At 30.8% G+C, this 20666-nt stretch overlaps 1 protein-coding gene across 1 annotated transcript in view; it reads right to left on the reverse strand.

Annotated features, from left to right (window-relative positions):
* Nucleotides 1-20666, reverse strand: part of LOC135931675 (E3 ubiquitin-protein ligase UBR4-like) — a 79082-nt gene that overhangs the window by 28816 nt on the left and 29600 nt on the right. The window contains exons 23-49 of the mRNA XM_065468941.1: nt 19882-20419; nt 19049-19127; nt 18284-18362; nt 17382-17472; nt 17194-17312; nt 15878-15981; nt 14922-15166; nt 14260-14345; nt 13483-13762; nt 12538-12672; nt 12278-12346; nt 12058-12128; nt 10720-10867; nt 9824-10135; nt 9098-9709; nt 8738-8884; nt 8121-8514; nt 7681-7781; nt 7174-7352; nt 6477-6846; nt 6107-6269; nt 5528-5635; nt 5042-5361; nt 4704-4850; nt 4451-4538; nt 4088-4310; nt 3632-3833 (exon numbers count right to left, since the gene is read on the reverse strand). Coding sequence (XP_065325013.1) covers nt 3632-3833; nt 4088-4310; nt 4451-4538; nt 4704-4850; nt 5042-5361; nt 5528-5635; nt 6107-6269; nt 6477-6846; nt 7174-7352; nt 7681-7781; nt 8121-8514; nt 8738-8884; nt 9098-9709; nt 9824-10135; nt 10720-10867; nt 12058-12128; nt 12278-12346; nt 12538-12672; nt 13483-13762; nt 14260-14345; nt 14922-15166; nt 15878-15981; nt 17194-17312; nt 17382-17472; nt 18284-18362; nt 19049-19127; nt 19882-20419 — 5410 coding nt within the window. The remainder of the gene's footprint in view (nt 1-3631; nt 3834-4087; nt 4311-4450; nt 4539-4703; nt 4851-5041; nt 5362-5527; nt 5636-6106; nt 6270-6476; nt 6847-7173; nt 7353-7680; nt 7782-8120; nt 8515-8737; nt 8885-9097; nt 9710-9823; nt 10136-10719; nt 10868-12057; nt 12129-12277; nt 12347-12537; nt 12673-13482; nt 13763-14259; nt 14346-14921; nt 15167-15877; nt 15982-17193; nt 17313-17381; nt 17473-18283; nt 18363-19048; nt 19128-19881; nt 20420-20666) is intronic.

Consider the following 20666-nt stretch of genomic DNA (forward strand, 5'->3'; position numbering starts at 1 on the left):
TATGCTTTTCTTTAATTAAATTACCCTAAATAATGCAATATCTTTAATGACCTAATTCCTGAACCTAACTCTTTTTTAAACGTTTAGTTGGTTATTCGATACAATATTTCCCTTTGTATGCCTTTGATATTATTTCAACTATTTTAAATCTATATTATATGTAACAAACAGATAATGTAATTTTCCATACTCATAGGTCAAGTTTTTATAATATTTCGCAGCCGGTCTTACACACCCTTCTTTTACCTTAATATCTATCGGACAGACGTGATTTTTATGATGATTTCTGTAAGACCAAAGTCTGTATCTATATATCCTATTCCACTCTATACAGACCTAGCCCTAACAAAAAGATGGGAGTTATCACAAAAGACAAAAAGAACTTACTTTCAAGAAAAATATAAAGACTCTAAAATTATCGTACAACTTACCTCTTAAAATTACAAGGAAATTATTTAAGACAATCAATATAATTCGACAACACTACATGAAATAAATCAAGAAACAAAAATAATTTCAAATCCGAAGAAAAATTGATAATTAAAAAAAACTTGATGAAAAAATTAATGATTTTTTTAAGCATAAATTAATAATGAATGAAAAAAAATGCTTTTACAAAAAAAAACGATAAAAATTTTATCATAAAAATGATTGACATTTAATAAAAACAAATCATAAAAAAAATCTTACAATTTATGACATGTCACCCCTATATGGGCCAGTGGCACGCATATCAAAAAAATAATTGAATATAATTAAATACTAAATTTTTTATGGGAATAATCTGTAAGTAAGTTCTGCGGGACTTTGCGGGAGACATCACGGTAGTAACAATTGATTCTCCCACAAATCTATAGCTTCATTATTTTGTGGAAACATCTGGGACCCCGAAGTACAAGGAGGTCCATCGAGGGTGGTCATCACTCTTCGTAGGATGTCCTCCGCTGGTGGTGTGGAAGAGAGATTGGATCGAGCACTGGAGGTTTTCATCAGCAACTTCCCCCCGTTAGCAGATGGAACTGGATGAGAGGTTGGAAGCGATAGTTGGACGGGCGTTGGGTTGCGCATCCTTCGCTTGCTACTTCCAGCGGACTCGCTTGCGGATATGTCCATCATTGTTGCAGTTGTAACATCATCGCTTCCTAGGCCCAGCGGAGGTCGTTGCATTTTCTTGGGACATGGTTGATTGAATAGTCATGCCGGTATTCTTGGGGATCAACGTGATTTGGACGTAGCACGTCCCGAAATCTAGGAGTTGCGAGTTAGTATGCATCGCGAGAATCTCCTCACAATTTTCCAAGAATATTTATTTTTAAATCTTTTACAGTTACAATTAACAAACAAGTTGGGAGTTTATAAAAATTTATAAATTTTCCAAAGAAAGAAAACTTTTAATAAATTTTTCAAAAAAAAAACTTTTAATAAATTTAAAAAAAAAAAACTTTTAATGAATTTTTCAAAAAAAAATGTATATATATACATGATAATGTTTTGTGTAAAAAAAAAATTACCACAAAAACAAAAACAATTTCAAAATATTTTTACCCTCGCTCCACCTCATGGGATATTACATACTGGATGAAGCGGTCATTTGAAAACGAAAAATTGAAAATTGCCGTTACTTTTATAAGTAAATTAGAGAAGAAAAGAATAAGGATTGGGGGATTCGCCTGATTGAGCTAATATTTGTGTAGATAAGTTTTGTTTGGCTTTGTTTGTCGCCTACACCAATGGGTATTTTTGGTAGTAATATGGAAATACATGAGGCACGTGTGAGAAATAATGAATGATTGTAAATAAAATATGTTATATGCCTCATCCAGTTTGTAATATCCCATGAGGTGGAGCGAGGGTAAAAATATTTTGAAATTGTTTTTGTGATAATTTTTTTTTACACAAAACATTATCATGTATATATATACTTTTTTTTTTGAAAAATTCATTAAAAGTTGTTTTTTTTGAAAATTCAGTTTTTTTTTAAATTTATTAAAAGTTTTTTTTTTGAAAAATTTATTAAAAGTTTTCTTTCTTTGGCAAATTTATAAATTTGTATAAACTCCCAACTTGTTTGTTAATTGTAACTGTAAAAGATTTAAAAATAAATATTCTTGGAAAATTGTGAGGAGATTCTCGCGTCGCAACTCCTTGATTTCGGGAGGTGCTACGTCCAAATCACGTTGATCCCCAAGAATACCGGAATGACCATTCAATAAACATGTCCAATGCAACGACCTCCGCTGGACCTAGGAAGCGACGATGTTACATTGCAACAGTGATGGCCATATCCGCAGCCAATGCAGTGCTATCGGTAGAGGCTCTCGCACCACCCTAACTCAGATCAATTATAACTCTTTGGGCGAGTCTGCTGGAAGTAGTAAGCGAAGGATGCGCAACCCAACGCCCGTCCAACTATAGCTTCCAACCTCTCATCCAGTTCCATCTGCTAACGGGGGGAAGTTGATAATGGGAACCTCCATCACTCGATCCAGTCTCTTTTCCACACCACCAGCGGAGGACATCCTACGAAGAGCGATGACCACCCTCGATGAGACCGCTCCTTGTACTTCGGGGTCCCAGATGTTTCCACAAAATAATGAAGCTATGGATTTGTGGGAGAATCAATTGTTACTACCGTTATGTCTCCCGCAAAGTCCCGCAGTACTTACAGATTATTCCCATAAAAAATTAGTATTTAATTATATTCAATTATTTTTTTGATATGCGTGCCATAGGCCCATAAAGGGGTGGCATGTCATAAATTGTAAGATTTTTTTTATAATTTGTTTTTATTAAATGTCAATCATTTTTATGATAAAATTTTTATCGTTTTTTTTTGTAAAAGCATTTTATTCATTATTAATTTATGCTTAAAAAAATCATTAATTTTTTTACGATTTTTTTAATCAAATTTTTTTTAATTATCAATTTTTCTTCGGATTTGAAATTATTTTTGTTTCTTCATTTATTTCATGTTCAAAATTCAATAAAAATATAAACTTTTGAAGTGTCGAATTATATTGATTGTCTTTGTCTTAAATTTTTAGGTAAAATTTAATTGTATTGAGAGGTAAGTTGTACGATAATTTTTGAAAATCTTTATATTTTTCTTGAAAGTAAGTTCTTTTTGTCTTTTTTGATAACTTTTGTTAGTATATATTTTGTATAGATACAAAACTAGCTTTATAAATAAGTGATTAGATTTATATCGGTTTTTCTATTCTATTAAATCTATATGCTTACTTCTAGGTTCTCACAATGTTAAATAAAAGTAAAATTAACATAGCCAACATAACCTTCCTTAATAAAATTTTACTTAATCGGGTCTGGGCTTATTTCCTCTCCTCTTATTTCCCATGGGTGTATAAGTAAGTGGCTTTGCCTCTTGCGCGTTACAGGTAACTGCGACCGGCCCAAAAAATGTGGATGGTCCTCTTATTATTTCCATCTTTTATCCCATTCTGGCTTTCATGAGAGAACCAACCTTTGCTCTGTTGTATACATAACTCTGTTGTATACATAACTCTGTTGTACACATAACTCTGTTGTATACATAACTCTGTTATATTTATGGACGCTTAAGACTAGGCGCTTAATATCACATTAAATTATCAATAATTAATAGATAATTAACTTTTTGATAGAGGAAATCATCGAAGGGTAGAAGTTGGTCGAGTAGTTTTATGATGATTTTATAGATGTCTTGGCTCAAATGGCAATGAAATAAGTTGATCAACTTGGAGGATAATTCCTTGATTGACAAGTGGTCATTCAAAGGCTTTTCTTTGCATAATGCAACGAGTTTTAGCATCGTTGTCAAAGTTGAGCATATAACCCTTTTTATAGTTCAAATAATATAAAAATAGTTTTAAATGACTGGTTTTTTGAATTGATAAATTAAGGTAAATAGAGAAAAGGGAGGCACACGTGCTTGATGCCATTATTATTAAAATAGTGGCTCGTTTTCTAGTGCTCAATTCGGTAATATTAATTTTTTTAAATCAGAATTTTTAATAACTAAGGCGTATTTGTTTATCTCTTTCTTTTGCATACTCTCCAACAGTGTTAGCCAAAAGAAAAAATATTTTACATGTTTATCAAATTAGTATCCGGATAAAATTTTAAGGGGGCCAATTGAAATGGTCTTCTTAATACTAACTGCCAGCCGAACAGGTGTAACGCGTCTTGTTTAGACTTCAAGACCAGTATTTCGGATGTTCGATACTCCTTTTTGTCGCTCGAGACATAATTCCTGCAGTAGACCTTGATATTGTCTATGATAGTTATCTTTCTAGGATCTTTACTGTGACCAACTAAATTATTGAGAAGAATTATATATATAAATATAAAGCGGGATATTATTTGCATATTTAATTATGTTTAAATAGAATTGATATAACAAAAAAAAATAAGACTATCTATTTATATAAGTAATATATTTCACATATTAAACTTCTAAGGATGATGCAGTTTCCAAATTTTGAAGATTCGTTTTGACTAAGTGCAATATCGTACCATCTACTTTTCTTTAAATTTTTAATCTGCGGTAGAATAAAAATTTTTATAAAAAAACGTTTTAATATATCTCAATCTTTATTTACTCCAAAAAATTGTATAAGCTTGCCATGCACACTTCTTTCTATCTTTCTTTTGTTCTTATTCTCTTTCATAACAAACTCTAGGCTCTATTTGAAATTTTATAATACCTCTATGGTCCTCTTCCCAATTTTCAAATAAGACGGAGAGCGATTCAAAGAATGACAACCGATTTGAACTTGTAATCCTGCTACATACATATCATTCTCAGGCGGAGAAGATTTATCCAAAGATATTTCTAGTTTAACGTAATCTCGCTATATATAAAAGAAAAAATTACACATATATCAGGTTAAAATGATACTATATCCGAAAATAACAAGAATTCGATGGAAAATAGACTGAGTGTTAAACAGAAAGATAGGGATTAAATTATTTTAATTTCTTTCCTCTTGCTTCTTTCTCCTCCCTTATTTAAAGAAGATTATTTATAAAAATAATAGATAACAGCATATTCGTCTTTCCTTCTCTGAGCCCTTTTACTGCCTTTGCTAGACGATGTTTGAAGTAATTGGTTCATATTGGCGAACATCTGGTTGATGTCATCCTTTTTCGATGACGCGTTCCCCTGATTATTGAAAGGAATAACGGCCACGAAGAGGCCGGGTGTGGTGAGCCTTTGGACTAATTTAGCCTTGTCGTAAATTTCTAAAAAGTCCGAGCCCCCGAACTCCAAATTCTTAGTGGTACAAAGTTGACAGCTTTCGAAATAATCTGGAGAATCCGGAGGTAGAGAGAGATGGGTATTGGTTGTCGATAAGTTACCTTCTTCCGGTAAAAAGGTAATGGAACAAAAAAAGTATTTAATCTTTATGTACGCAAATAATTCCATAAATACTATTGAAGGGAAAGAGATTTTCAACTAAGTTGTAAAATTGATTTATCGTAAAAAAAATTCTATTTTGCAAAAATGTTGAGATATAATTACAATTACTTTTTAATTTAAGATCCTTCGATGTGGGCAAGAATGATTTGCCGTCGTCATTCTTGATGATCTTCAGAGGTTTGTCAAATCTTATAGCATAGGGACTCTCCGAAAGATCTGAAAGATAAATAGATAATATAAATAGTGATGTAAATGTTACTTCAAAAAAAGAAAAGGTAGTAACTAATGACGTTCCTTTTTTTTAAAAAAAACTAATTCATCGACGTTATTTTACAACATTAAATATAAGTATATAGTCATAATAAATTGTTGCGAGAAAAATAATAGGCAATAAGGAGCACTGTATGTAAAAATAAAGTTCAAGTGTCGCTGGAGAGTAGCCTATATGTGCACTTAAATTTAATTTTTTAACTCGCTTAAGATATTATTTTTATCTGAGCTGTACCCGGACCATGTCTCTGAGTTAATAAATAAATTGGCCAAAAATTGGCTGGTTCAGTCCAGACCAGACACTCCTTACAAAAATTTGTTTGTAACAAATTTAGGTTCATATATTTATATCTATAATACAACTAATAAAAAGTGTATAGAAATTAAAATACAATCTGTTTCCAACATAAATTTTACCATAGCCACGTTTATAAGTAAATGGAGCCAGGGGACCTTCAAAACATGTAATGTAGCCTAGAACTGGATTTATACCCGGTCTCATCATATCTATCGTCATCAAGTCTCCATTTTCGAATAAAACGAATATCGCGTAGTTGGAGGATACCGTCAACGCGCTTATCTGGTTGCGTAATATAAAATAATATGCGAGGATAGGAACCATTTTTGTAATCTCAATTCAATTTACTTACCATATTTTTAAAAAACTGGGGAGATGGATTTAACCGTGGTTTTGACAAAACAAATATAATCAAACGTCTATATAAATCAAAGCAATTTATGGATGGTCGGAGTGAGTAATTAATTCACATATAAAATTTAATTTTACCGTAGAACTCTCCGAAATCATAAATGAAATTGGTAGAATTTCCCATTGCTCCATGTCGGTGATCAAATCACAACAATACATCCTTCCAGTAAAATCAAAATTATTGTCTCTATCCCTTTGATCCTCGTGGATTTGGTTGCATGTGAATCCTAATATGATGTGCCTCACAGTATGATGACCTTGGTCCAGGGATTTTTTAAGGGTGTCTTTATTGTTAGCTTTATCGCCCATCTTCGTAATCGGGTTAGTCGTGGTATTATTCGTTTGCGCATTCGATTCGTTGTTCCATTTGACAGCTGTCTTACAGGTGATAATTCCCGGAATTTCAGGAATTTCATTTAAATCGTAATAAGCACCGATCGATACAGCGCTAAAATAAAAATATATATGCGATTTAAAAAAATAAAAAATTATATATAATAGTAGATTATTTTGACAATAAAAACTGATGCGCCTGCGCCGTTCAATGTATCAATTTGAAGAGAAATTAAGGATTAATAAGCGAGGAGTATTATAAAATGGTTCTAATTTAACCTTCGAAGACATTATTTTATAATTAAAATATAACTTTTGCTAACAGTAAAAGGTCATAAAAATTAGTCATATCCCTAAAAAGAAATAATTAATCGATCTTAAAATCAGCCACTTAATTGCATTTCGAATTTTTTTAATTAAGTATTTTTCTTTCAAAATTGACTTTTTTATCTTCGGTATCTGTATATTGTATCTTATATCCAAAACAAGATTCCCATTAACTGTATCACGTGAGCATTTAGCTAATAAGGTCGTGCCATCAACGAAGCTCATCAATATAAGATTTAATGAATTGGAATAGTACAGCGTTTTTCCGCCCCCGAATAAAGGATTCAATTTGCTCTGGCGTTTAAATGAAAGAAATAACGTACTATGAATTATTTAAAATTTAATGCCCATTTTTTAATTATTTTTTTTAAAAAAACGATTTCAATAAAAAAACGAAAAATCTCAACAACAAAAAGGAACAATTTCAACAACAAAAAGGAACAATTTCAACAACAAAAAAAAGAATAATGATTTTAAAATAAATTTATAGAATATATATATCTTTATTTATAAAACAAAGCTGACATATTAGAAAACTTAGATGATCCCATCATAATTCTAAAAAAAAACTATAGTATATATTTTTTCTTTCTTTCTTTATATATATATATATATAATAAACTTGAGAATCGCTCGTTCCAGCAATGTAAATAGCGTTTGTAACATAAAAAAGCACGCCATTATACTTAGCCTCATCGTTTAAAGGTTGATAATATATAACACCTAGACAAATAAATATTGCTTAGCCATAAAATCGTATGTTGTATGGTCTAAAACTAGATCAGAGGTATTCGATGTCAATCATTTTTTTTAAAAAAAATTATAATCTAAACCTTAGAAATTAAGATTCTGTACATCCGAAATAGAAGGATTCGGATAATAAACAGATTTCTTGCCCTCCCGTCTCCCCTTGGCTATGCTAATGTAAGAATAAATAATTTTGATTATGAAAGGGTGACTGCTATATGATTTAAAATGTCCTAGTAGGACCTATGCAGATAATGATATTAACTTTATAATCCAGTTGGTCAACAAAAAAAGAATTGATTTAATTTTGCGTACTCGCTTGAGACATTATGAGTATACAAAGACTCCCGTCACTTTCGATGATACAACAAGAGTCCGTCATCGAACTGTTAGGTATAACGAACGAATACTCCAGCGGAATATTTTTATTTTTGATATTCTTACTTTTCAACAAATTTCCATCATTAAAATCGTAAATTTTGAGAGAATCCTTGTTCAAAACCGCCAATTTAAAAAGGCATTGATTAATGGCGCCGCGTGAAGGTGTCAACCAAACACCTTTCAATATAGCACTTTGGGTGCGTTGCGCCAAGATTAGTTTCGCATTTAATGCGTCGGAAGTAAGGGATACAAATGTATCGTTCGAGGGGGATAAATGGTATCTGTCTGTTAGTGTAGCTTTCTCATCGATTGTCAAAATAATTATGTCCTAAAAAAGGGCGATTTTAATAAGTTTTATTAATTACAAAATTAAGTAAACATATCGATTATAATTGAGCATATATTTTTAGAAACCCCCGCCCCTCTTATATACAATTTTTCTTAAATCCATTTGATATCTCCCATTCCTTCACAGAACTGTGGCCTACTTTATTTCAAAATGTCTGTTTATGATATTTTAAAATTTTATATTTAAAAAAATGGAGGTTAACCTGATCTCCGATTATAGCGATATGTTGATTGGTCTTTGGGTGAATAACTAACGAATTGATGGAGAAGGGCATCTTAAGATTCCATATAGGATTCGATAAGGAATTGCTGTCCGCCATTGTTACATTGTCGGATCGGTACATCGCCAACTTTTAAATTTGTGTAAATGAATCAATAAAATGGTGAATTATATATATTTAATTTTGAATATTTTTCCTCTCCGAGTAATATAAAATGCTACGATTACAACTGCCTAAGCTTGAGCATTTTGTACGGTAACCGGCCTAACATTTTTTGGATAAATTGAACACTAGCCCCCCGCTTTCTAAAGCTCAAATGTATAATTTGTAAAATGTATTAACTTTATCTTTATCAGAAGCTACGATCAAAAATGGGCCGTTGTCAGACGGGCCATCATCTAAGGGAAAGGCTCTAGCGAAGCGCAAATTATAAGGTCTTAGGGAGACCATAATGGCGGGCCCTTTAATATTATTGATATTGCCACTACCATTCGCGCAAGCTTTACGAATGATAACATTGCTATTGCCCAATCCGGAATTGTCTTTATGACCTAGGTCTGATTCATTGTTGGATCCGTAGTGATCGAGTGAAAGGGAAGGAGGGAACGAGACGTCGGGACCCGTGAGGAGTGAAAACTTGGAACCCAGAATGGCTAAAGGTTTGCCCAATATTTCATTAATATCGCTCGATGACGACGAGGAATCTTGTTCATTCTTAGCGTAAGTTTCGATGATGGCTTGTTCGCCATTTTTTCCTTCAACTTGTGAGGAATCGTCGTTGTCAAGTTTTAATGATAGGGGATAGATAATACGATAGTAAAGAAGGGACAATGGAGTGCCAACTGTTGATTGGGTAAAATAAGAGCTCTTGTCGTCAAGGATATTGGAGGAATCCACAAACTTGATAAAATGATGAACGTAAAGGGAAACGCAATCATTAATTTTGGCGAATATCTTTGAGAGCGTATAGTTTTTTTTTTCAAATTAAAAATATTATATTTGAAGAATGAAAAGTTATAAAATCGCTATCCCTTATAATCTATATTAAAAAATATATAAAAAATTTACCTTCTGACCAATGAAAGCGTTGTACAAATCGGTGCCCTCTTGTTTCAACTTATTAATCTGATTTTGGGTGTAAAACGAAAATTGTTTGGATCCGGGGCTTTGATAGGGTAAGTTTGGATTGATAAATTTACAACGAGAGACTAAAGATTCAAAAGTGCTATAGTCATTTTCCAAACATTCGCTTATACCTCTACATCTAGTGGATAACAATTTTATGGAGGGGTGACGGCTAAGGTCGCCATCGTGACTGGATGTTAAATCGTTATTTTTGTTGTCGGGTGATAGTGATACATTGTTGTTGATAACTAAAGCCTGCAGGGAAAATTTATTTATTATTTAAAAAAAAAGAATTATGATTATTTATTGGTATTTTTAATAAAAATTATATCGTATTCATAGTGGACGAAATATGTCATCTATTTCAAGGTATAAAGTCGTATCCTACTTTTCGATTTCAAATTAAACCGATTTTTAGTTGCGCGAATTTTATATTTCATGTGGCTAGTTCCTCTTTCCATCTCTTCTTCCTTCTTTCTTTCAATTGCCGAAATTGTGTTTAAAAAAATATGAAGCTTAACACTGCATTTATTGTAATGGGAATTTGAAAATTACTCCATTAAAATAAAAAAAATCTTAAAAGATTTTTAATCTCTCAACATTTTTTAAAATGAAAATTTTTTTTTGGGAATGTTCAAACAGGATTCTGATCAAATTTTACCAAAAATTCCAAATCCATTTTGTAAATAAATCTTTTGTGATTTTTAAGCAATTTTGTTCAAAATTTTGAGGCAAAAAAAATCTTAAAAAAATTTTTGAGGTTTATATTTACGAACTCTGAGATATCTCATTAAAAAATAATAATATTCAAAATCAGACGGCGATTTAAATGAACAAACTTTGCAAGATCCATCCTCCTTGGCGCCACAATCGCAAAAGAAAGAGCCGTACTTGGAATAAGTAACGTCGTGCCCTTTGTGGCAAATTCTGGCGCAAGGGCTGCACACGCCTACCCCGTCTACCATAGAGCATGTGTGGCAATTATACCTTTAGCGATATTCATTTTTTTGAATAAATATTTAAATTAACCAATAAATTTGATAACGAACTTTAAAAATACCCATCATCTCAAAATTCAGAGCTCTGAAAGCATATAAATGATAAAAAGGTTAGATATTTGTATCGAGCCTATTTTTTAATATCCGAGCCAATTCAAAAAACCGATTTATTTTTACGAAGATTAGAATCCGATCCAAACTTAATATTCCATGTATATATAGTACTACTAGATTGGCGATTCATTTATGGTTAGATAAATAAAGACGATAAATCAATGCACAAACCACAAAATGGCGCTACACCGGACTTCTATATATGGACACTTTTAAAGTTTATACACACCATTAAAAAAAGGTACTAGAAAGTAAAAAAAGTGTTAGGGAAAAAAGGCTTAAAATGTGTCTAAGTCCCTATCCATCCCGAACGAAATTTTTTAAAATTAAGCTATGACTCGGAGTCAAAGAATGCCTGCCTGGGTCTAACTGATCAGATTTGGACATATCCGTAGCATAAGTTTCCAGTTTTAAAGAAAAAGAAGGGGGGATCTATTTGTGTTAGAAAATGTTCTCAACAAATAATAAGGTCATAAATATTTCCAAAAAAACTTAAATATTGCAAAACTAAAGAAAAAAGTTGAATTTGCTCTAGTTAGTAAAAAAATTCATTAAGATTTTGTTTTAAGATTGAGTTAGAGAAAAAAACATATAAAAACGAGAAAAAAAAACTTAAAAAGAAGAGAAAAAAAATTATTGACGAAATTTTTAAGCATGTTTTTATTTTTTTAATTTCATTTATTTGAAACTATAACAAAGCTTACATTTAAATGAATTTTTAATTAATTATAGATTTAATCATTCTGTTCCCAAAAAGGAACCATATAATTATATCTAAAAATTTCGATTTTAGTTTTTTTTGTCTTAATGTATAAAAATTCTTTGTGGCTTCATTAGTAAAATGTTAAATTTTACCACCTAGAAGATTTTTTTTTTTAAAAAAACTGAATATTTTTGATCCTTAAAGGATGTGGCTATAAGGAATATAAAAAAAATTTGTAGATTTAATTTTAAACTTTTTTTTGGTTTCGGCTTCCAGAAAAAAAAAGTTTTTTTAAAAAATATTCCTAGTGTTACTTAATAATATAATTTTGATTAGATTCTTCTATAGTAAAAGATTATTACCAATGTTGTTCGATAAACTCTTTGTTCGTGAATGTGAAAGTACATATATCAACGTTGAGATCGTTATATTCCTAGATTATTTTAAATTATAAAAAAAAATGTATATCACTTGAAGATGAATTTATAAGTGTCGTGTAACTTAGTTATATTACTTTAATAAAATTCGATAAAATTATATAGTCTTTAATAAAAGATTATATTAAGAACTAATAAACATTACTGATTCGTCGGATAAAGAATCTTCAAAATTTTCTTCCGATAAGTCAAACGTATGATTTCTATCGTTAGACTAAAATAATCGTTTTAAAAATATAAAATTTATTCGTAAATAACCTCCCATCATAAAGTGTATGATAGTGTTTATTTTCTTTCTTACTTTCATTTTTTTTCTTTCTATATTTCATTCTTTCTTTCATTGATTTAACCCATTTATAATTCATTATATATTTTTTTTCAAAAAAAAAGTTAGCCAAAGCTCACTTTTAAATATATATCCAAAGTATCCCCGAATTTGTTCGAATCGTTGTAAGAATTCATGTTTTCCGAATAAGGTTGAACACACGTCAAGATACAATCGAGAAAAGTGAAGACGTAGCATAAAAATACGTAAAAGTCCTTCACAAAAAATTTTAGAAAAATCAATATGTATTAATAGTTTTGCCTCGTAAAAATATCATTTCAAATTTCTCGAATAGCATTTTCAAACATGTAAAACGTCAATTTTATCTTTAAAAAAAACGTTTGGTTTGTTTTTGTTTTGTAAAATAAATTAACTTTAGCCTATAAAATAAGAAAAAAATATGTCTAGCAGATTTCAGCGATAAAACAAAAGCTCGTGGAAAGATGGTGGACGAGTCTGAGGTGGACGATAAAAGATTATTCATCGTTTTAAAAAACAAGCATTCAGAGTGAATCATAGGATAGCCAGGATTTTGCTAGGGTGTGGTTTTCGTCATAAAATTTTATTGGAGGGCTAGACAGGGTTCTGGGCCCGAATTCGCAGGAATTTTGAATTCTATTTAGCTGGGTTGGACCTTTAGAAAATCGGTTTTCGCTTAAGTTACCGTTATCAAATTTCGGCTAAATAGAGTTTAAAATTCCGTCTAGAACCCTGGTTTTAGTTTCATTTATTGCAGTACATTTGTCGAGGTTACATTTTTTTTAAAAAAATATTTTTTTGATTTTTGCACTTTTTTTATTATTTTATATGCTTTTTTCTGAAAGTTTTGAATTAGTCATTATTAAATTACTGTTTATAAGTAACATATTGTATCTGGGAGAGAGGGGAGGGAGATCGTTATTCAAACCTTTTCAAAAAACCCGATGATGTTATTTTCATTGAAGATAATTGACAGTACTGTAAATTTCGCATTAAATTCCCAACATATAAATCATATTAAATATAATAGTAAGTTATAATATAACCTTAGACGCGTTGTGAATCGTACGGCGAGGGCTCAAAAAGTCGCGAACGTAATGATCCTTCACCAAGGTCCCGAGCAATTCCGTAGCGAATAGCGTTAATTTTATGACCCCAACTTGATTGCTAGCGAACGCGAATTTATTTTGACACAAAAAAAGATGGGAGCACGCCAGGTATATTTCGTAAGACGTGGGACAGGTTTTGAAGTGAGAAAGAAGCTTTATCATTATTGAGGCCAAGGAGGAGAGGATCTTTTCGTGGCAGGTCAAAGGTAGGAGTAGACTAATGTGGTCCGAATATTTTTGATAATTAAAAATAATATTTTTGATAATTAAAAATAATATTTTTTACTAAAAATTACAAATTCTTGAAAAGCCCCAAATAATTAGTAAAATGGGCGCTGGTATAAATAAACCGGATTTATTAATTTTTGAAAAATAAATTGTTAAATTAAATAGCGCTGCTTAGAATAGTAGTGTCCTTTTAATCTTATAAAACGCCAATCAAATTAAATATCCGTACACGCCGCACCGTTATTATAATATTGGAAAATGCACGAGCGGGTATTCAAATCTATATTAGTTGCGAAGGGCGTATTAAATGGGGTTATTAGAACTTAAAATCAACTGATTTTAAAATTTAAAATACAATGTTCAAATTAATTATGAAAAATTACAAATACAAGATGTACATAATTGTAAATTATAAGATTTCTGGTAGGGCGAAACCCGTGTTATATTGTATGAAAATTTAATAATCAATAAAATGACATAAATTACCTGCTATGTAAATATGAGTAATTTATCAAGCTATAGAAGTTTTTGCAATTCTCGCTAATCACTCCCATGTTATATACGTCATTATCCTAAAGTAAATTTTTTTTATATTAATTAGTTGTGTAAAAGCTAAAATACAGTGAAAGTTCCATATGTGATCATCTTTTTATTTTAACAACACTAAGTTGGTAGAACCTCTCCATACTAAGGTTCTATTTAATATTCTAAGGTATTCAATACCTTTTAATGTTGACCAAGAAGTTAACTGCCTTTGATGGGCCAACCTAACCTGGTGTAGTTTCATGGAATTAAAAAATACAAAAAACTCGTCATAGATAATTTATTTTATGCAGCGTTTAAAACGCTGGAAAAAAAACTATATAATTTTTTAGGAATAAATATAATATTTCGATAACTTTTAATAGTAAATAATAAAATAACGAAAATAACTCACTTAAGTTTTAAGTCATCTTTTAAATTTTGATTAAGAATATCTTAACTTCTATTATATAAATTTAGAAACACAAATTAGCTTGTTATCTTGGACAAAAAAATAAATAGCATTTTATAAACGCAGCGTGAAAAAAGTGACATAGGACGATCTCTGACTCAAGCAGCTTATTTGATAATAATCGTTTTTTTTTAATTTTTTTAAGTGTCCTTACTTTCGTTATATCCTCTTCGGTCGGGATGCCCAGTAATTTGTGAAAATATGAATCAATATTTTCCTCCACCATTAGAAAAGTGGTCACAAAATTGTCTAGAGATTCCATGTAAACGGAGGTCGCGTTAAAATGGGACAAATTTTGGAAGGCGCAAGTGAATAGGGTTAGGAGAGAGTGCTTTATGCTATCGCTACACTGAGTTAACCCTTTAGGATCGTTAACCATCTTGAAGAGGCTCATATAATCTTGGGAGAAAAAAAAATAGATAGGTAAGATGTTCGTACAAATCTGGCTTTTTTTAGCAAACCTTAATTCATTTAAAAGTGCAAGTTTTTTTTTAAATTTTGAATGAAATATGTACTATTACTCTCCTCTTTCCTTCATTTTTTTGTATTCATACTTTTAACTACTTGAACCAAGGATACTACGAGGTTCTGGAAACCAAACCCTCCAACAACCTCTTACTGCTTTCCGCAGATTAGCTAAAATTTGCTATTGAATTACGGCTCAGCTGCGAAATTTTTCTACTGTTCCTTTGTAAACATTATGAAACCAGTATATAGATAACAAGGGTGGGGAAGCCGTTCCCACGGCATATCAAATTATTTTGCGCTCATTTAAATCCGCAGGAATAGACTTGAACAAACACGTAAAAAGATGTCGTTGCATCTGGCATAGTAATTATTTTTCTGTCTATATTGAGTCGTAATCTAATAGCAAATCTTGCAGAAAGGAGCAAATTGGGGTTGTTGGAGGGTATGCTTTAAAAATGTCCATGACCAACCTTAAGGCATACCCCTGTTCTTTCTTTTCTTTTCTTTTTTCTTTCTTTACAAAAAATAAAAATATGCAAAACGTTTAAAGTGTAAAAAAAAATTATATAATTCATTGCTTAACATATAATTGGTAAGTAATGTAAATGTGTAATGGAAATAAGTAAATGGTAGATAAATTACTTTCACTCGAATTAAAAATGGAGAAAAATGTTTCAACGCCAAAATCATTTTTGATTATATTTTTCATCAGCTCGAGAATATTATAACGTATTTGATCGGCAAAACTAATAAAAAAAAATATATATAATATTTTAACGTGTAAAAACAAACCGAAACTTTATTTATAAAATTTCAAATCTACAAATTTTCTTTAATCCAACTTTTTTCATAAAATTTCTTTTTGCGCAAATCAATATTTAGTTCTTTCGAATAGCTAATTTTAATATACATTCTTATATTTTATTACATTACACCCATATTCGTTAATCTTAGAAGAGGAGGGAAAGCATAGATATAGTCGTTTCTTATCTAAATCTATACCAAGGTTAGCCTTACTCCTAGTCTACAACTTTAAAGGGGTCATTTTTTCAATGCTCTACTCCCAGTCCATAATAATATATCTTTAGGTACACTGGGAAAACTGGTTAATAATAAAATAAAACATAGAATATCATTTTTATTTTCAAAACTAGTAATGTTTTAGGCTTCGCCCTAATTTGATTTTTGTTCTTAATTCTGAATTCTATTCATAAAAGTGGCCTGGACACTTCTCCCCCCCCCCACATATGAGTTTTTTACGCTGTGAAATTAGGGTGAGGATAACTTTAAAATACACTTAAAAAGTGTACTTATTTCTAAAAAAAAAATTAAATCTACAAATAACTATAAGATGGCTAATCATAATTTTAAAAAAGAAATAAAACGAAAACTAGGACTTATAAATGTAATCGATGAAATAAGAGGCCGATGCGTAATTGTAACTTGGCCCTTAGGATCTTGTTATTATCATAATTCTTGTTACATAGCACGCAGTATTGTTTTAACCTAACCTTTGACCATAAGTGCAATTAGTATTCAATACAACTGTGAGCAAGGCGAGGTAGAAAAAAAAACCATTTCAATTTATAATTGTCTTCCTAAAAAGGCTAGTTAATTAATTCACTTTTCTCTTACAATAAAGTTAAAAACCTTTAATTTTTAGTTTCAGCAACAAAAATATCATTAAAACACAGTTTGTTAAAAACCTCTGAAAAATTATTACCTAATCCTAGAGATTTCGCCTATAGAGGATAACACTTTCCTACCATGCTTTGGTGAAATCTCGAGGGTTAGGGTATTATAAATGTGAGGCTAAAATTTCAATTTAGCTCTTATCGAGGGTTTTTAATGATTATGTTTAGTCTATAACATTTTTATTTAAAAAAACTCCTCGTTACTTCTTATACATCTTTATAGATTGAATGATTTACAATATTTATTATTAATTCGATAATAACCTTTCATTCGTTAAAGTGTCCAAAATCTCTTTGCACTTTTTGAGCGCGTAAAAAGATAAATTGTACCTAAACTTCTGACTTCCCGTAGCTCCAACATATTTCTCCAATTTCGGAATTATCTGATTTAAAAAAATTAATTAAAAATTATAGCACACAAATATAAGTTGATATCATATTTTTGTATATACTTCATTAGTTATGTAGTCCGTGCGAGCGTCTAAAAATATGGGGAACATTAAGTCGTTTACATCGTTTTCGCAATTGTCAAGACTCATGAAGCTGATAAATCATATTATTTTATTTATTTTAAAAGGTACAATTAGTGTTGTTAAAACAGCTAGATTTGAGCCGATTTATAAAAACGGCTAACTCAATATTTTAGCAATATTGCCTAAGCTTCGAGATTTCGCTAAGATGTCCAAACCTTTGTGCCATTTATGAATAAAATCTATAAGCTTGCGTAATATTTTTTTGGAAAAAACATTGAAATAGCCGTATCTTTTTTTAAAGTATTTTCTATGTAGAAAAATTACCAGTGATCTAAAAGTTACTTTTAAGAAAAATGTAACGCTGTTACTCTTACTAAAAACCTTATTTCATAGGGCGTTTCTGCAAAGCGTTGTTCTAAAACCCGATCTAGCTACAAATTATTTAGAAAATGAGGTAAATCTATAATTTATTTAAAATAAATATTACTTAATCCTCGAGATTTCGCATATGGCAGAAGGATTTAGGCCGTCTTCAAATTTCGAGGCTTATGTAATATTCATTTCGGCTAAGATCCTGATTTCGTCATTTTATAAATTTCGACAACACTATTACAGAACTGGCAATCACAATATATAAGTATTTTTTTTCAATGGATGTGATAGCGGAAATTGATAGGAGGGAACTTTAATCGAAACCTATTTTCCTAAAGGAACCTGTACCCGTACCAGGTCGAGAAGTCATTTGTGACTGAAAATGTCTAACGAAACAATTTTAAATTCCTGAACCCTTTTTGGGTTCATATCCGTTTTTTTTTTCAAATCAAATTTAAAATATAAAAACGCGAGTTACAAATGATAAGGTTTAATTTGAATATAATTACTTTAGGAGTTTAGATAAAAGGATAAGCGAGGTTTTAAAAAGACGTTTCAATGACACTGATGAATCGAATCCGTTGATACCTGCATAAAATAATTATACATATTTTTAGAAATTTTAAGATGAATTAACATTTATTATTTTTATAAAATTATTATTAATATAAGGCGGGGAACGCCATCCTTTTTTTTCGCATAAGTTTAGGATGTGAGCCGAACACTAGCGTGAGTATTTTTTATACTAAAATCAATCAGGTAAAACCAGAAAGAAAAAGAGGGATAAGGATATTCCATTAGTATTATGATTAGTGTTGTTAAAATGCTCGATTTTGCGAATTTTAAATTAAGATTTTAGCCAAAATAATATTGCGCACGCCTCGAGATTCGTTAATAGATGTCTAAATCTTTCTGTCATCTATGCAAAATCTCCAAGCTCGCGGTAATATTTTTTGCCGAAATATTGGATCAGCCGTTTATAAAAAATTGAGACACTAATTTTTGGAATTATTAATATTCTTAACTAGTTACTGTTACAAGTTGGATCCTTATAAAGGGTATATAGAAATCTTTCTGCCATATGAGCAAGGTATCCAAGCTAAGCCTGTGGTAATATTTTTTTGCTAAAATATTGATAGTGTTGTCAACTAGTTACAGTTACAAGTTACACTCTTATAAAGGGCATATAGCTGGCTAATTTTTATTAACAAAAATGTAACTAGTTACTTTAATACAGCAACCTAGATATTATTAATGTGTTTGATAAAATAAACTTAGAAGCTTGATGTGAGATGTGAAAACCGATGATAGATAAGAATCGTAATCAGTATTCTGCGAATTGTTGCGAGTATTCTTTCAATATACAATGTATGATAATTAATTGTATATATAAAAACATTTTTTTAGGGGACATTTATTTTTTCATTATAAAAAAACTGTACAGCTAAACCTTACAATTTTAATGCAATAGCATCTGTCAATCACTGACTGCATTCATAATGGGATCCGATCCTACACGATTTAAAAGCTGATTGATTTTTAAAATCTGTATGAAATCAATTCTTCTTTATTTAAAAGCGATAATTCTTCGATTTGTATCATGAACGGAATTGAAGATAAAATTAATTTTAAAAATTTAAACATATTTAAAAATCAATCAGCCGTTAAATCGTGCTGTATCAGAGTCTATGAATGTAACCTTATTCGGAATCTTTCGATTTTAAATGAGATGCCAATTTTTAAATTCCTTTTTAATAAAATCTCATTTTACCGGATTCTAGCATGTGAAGAGTACCTATCCTGATTTCCAAAAACTTTGTCGTGGAACAACTAACTAAAGTCCCCGATAAATTTTGTTAAATTCGGAGGTTAGGTATACTCTTCATTTTGGTAAAATTATAAACTCTGTCTTGTTCTTCTAATTTCACTATATTAAAAAAATAAGATTAAAATTATTTATAGAACTATATAAGCGTAACCAAAATAATAATTGCTGAACCTTAATCTTTATAGAATTTTAATTCTTTAATTTAAAGAAAACCTATCCTGTTGTTTCTTTCAATAAATTTTTTTTATAAAAAAAGGGAATATTTTTAAAGTGGCGCACTTCTTTGCAAGGTGAATCAGCGATATAGGGTGGAAAACTTTCTATAGAAAGGGAGTTCCATTTGTCAAGACAAAAGCTTAGGGTCACAGATAGCAGCGACGATACCAAAGCCTGAGATTTATCGCTTTGAGGGTACGCGTTGCTGTTCCCGCCTTTATAGTATCGGTTCTTTTTGGTGCCGTCTTTTGGTTGAAGTAGACAATATTTGATGAGATTTTCCGAGCTTAGGCTTGCCAATTGACAATTCACGTAGTATACCGTGTTAGTGAGGTATCGTTCTTTCGGAGCTTTTTTGACTTGCGGAAGGTTGTGGGTAATACTTTGAGCATTGTTCAGCGATTCGCTTTCGCTACTTTGTTGTAAAAGGCTTGGGAGGGAGGGGGACGTGGTGTGCGAGATATTGCGAATGCAAATCTTCTCGGCTATAGATCTTATGGCTTGATCATAATATATGTGAAAATTCGGGGGGTTCGGAAAGGGGTGAGACGATCTGACATGCTGGGCTTCTATGGTTATAAAGTTTTGGTATATTTCCCGCCTATAAAATATTAGAATACAAATATATGATAAAATAAAACGTTATTTATAATTTGGCATATTAATATATAATGAGGAGAGTGAAGGGGGGGGGGGGGGGTTATTGCTAAGGTGGGAGATGGGTGAGTGTTTAGAAATTGAGAGATTTTGATGTAAGATGTGATATATTCATAATTTTAAATATTAACTTCTTTTTTTTAATTAATATGAAGTAGTGTTTGAAGAAAATATTCCAATTTAAATCGTAA

This window comes from Gordionus sp. m RMFG-2023, chromosome 1, assembly GCF_954871325.1.
Source record: "Gordionus sp. m RMFG-2023 chromosome 1, tfGorSpeb1-WG-v2, whole genome shotgun sequence".
NCBI lineage: Eukaryota > Metazoa > Nematomorpha > Gordioida > Chordodea > Parachordodidae > Gordionus > Gordionus sp. m RMFG-2023.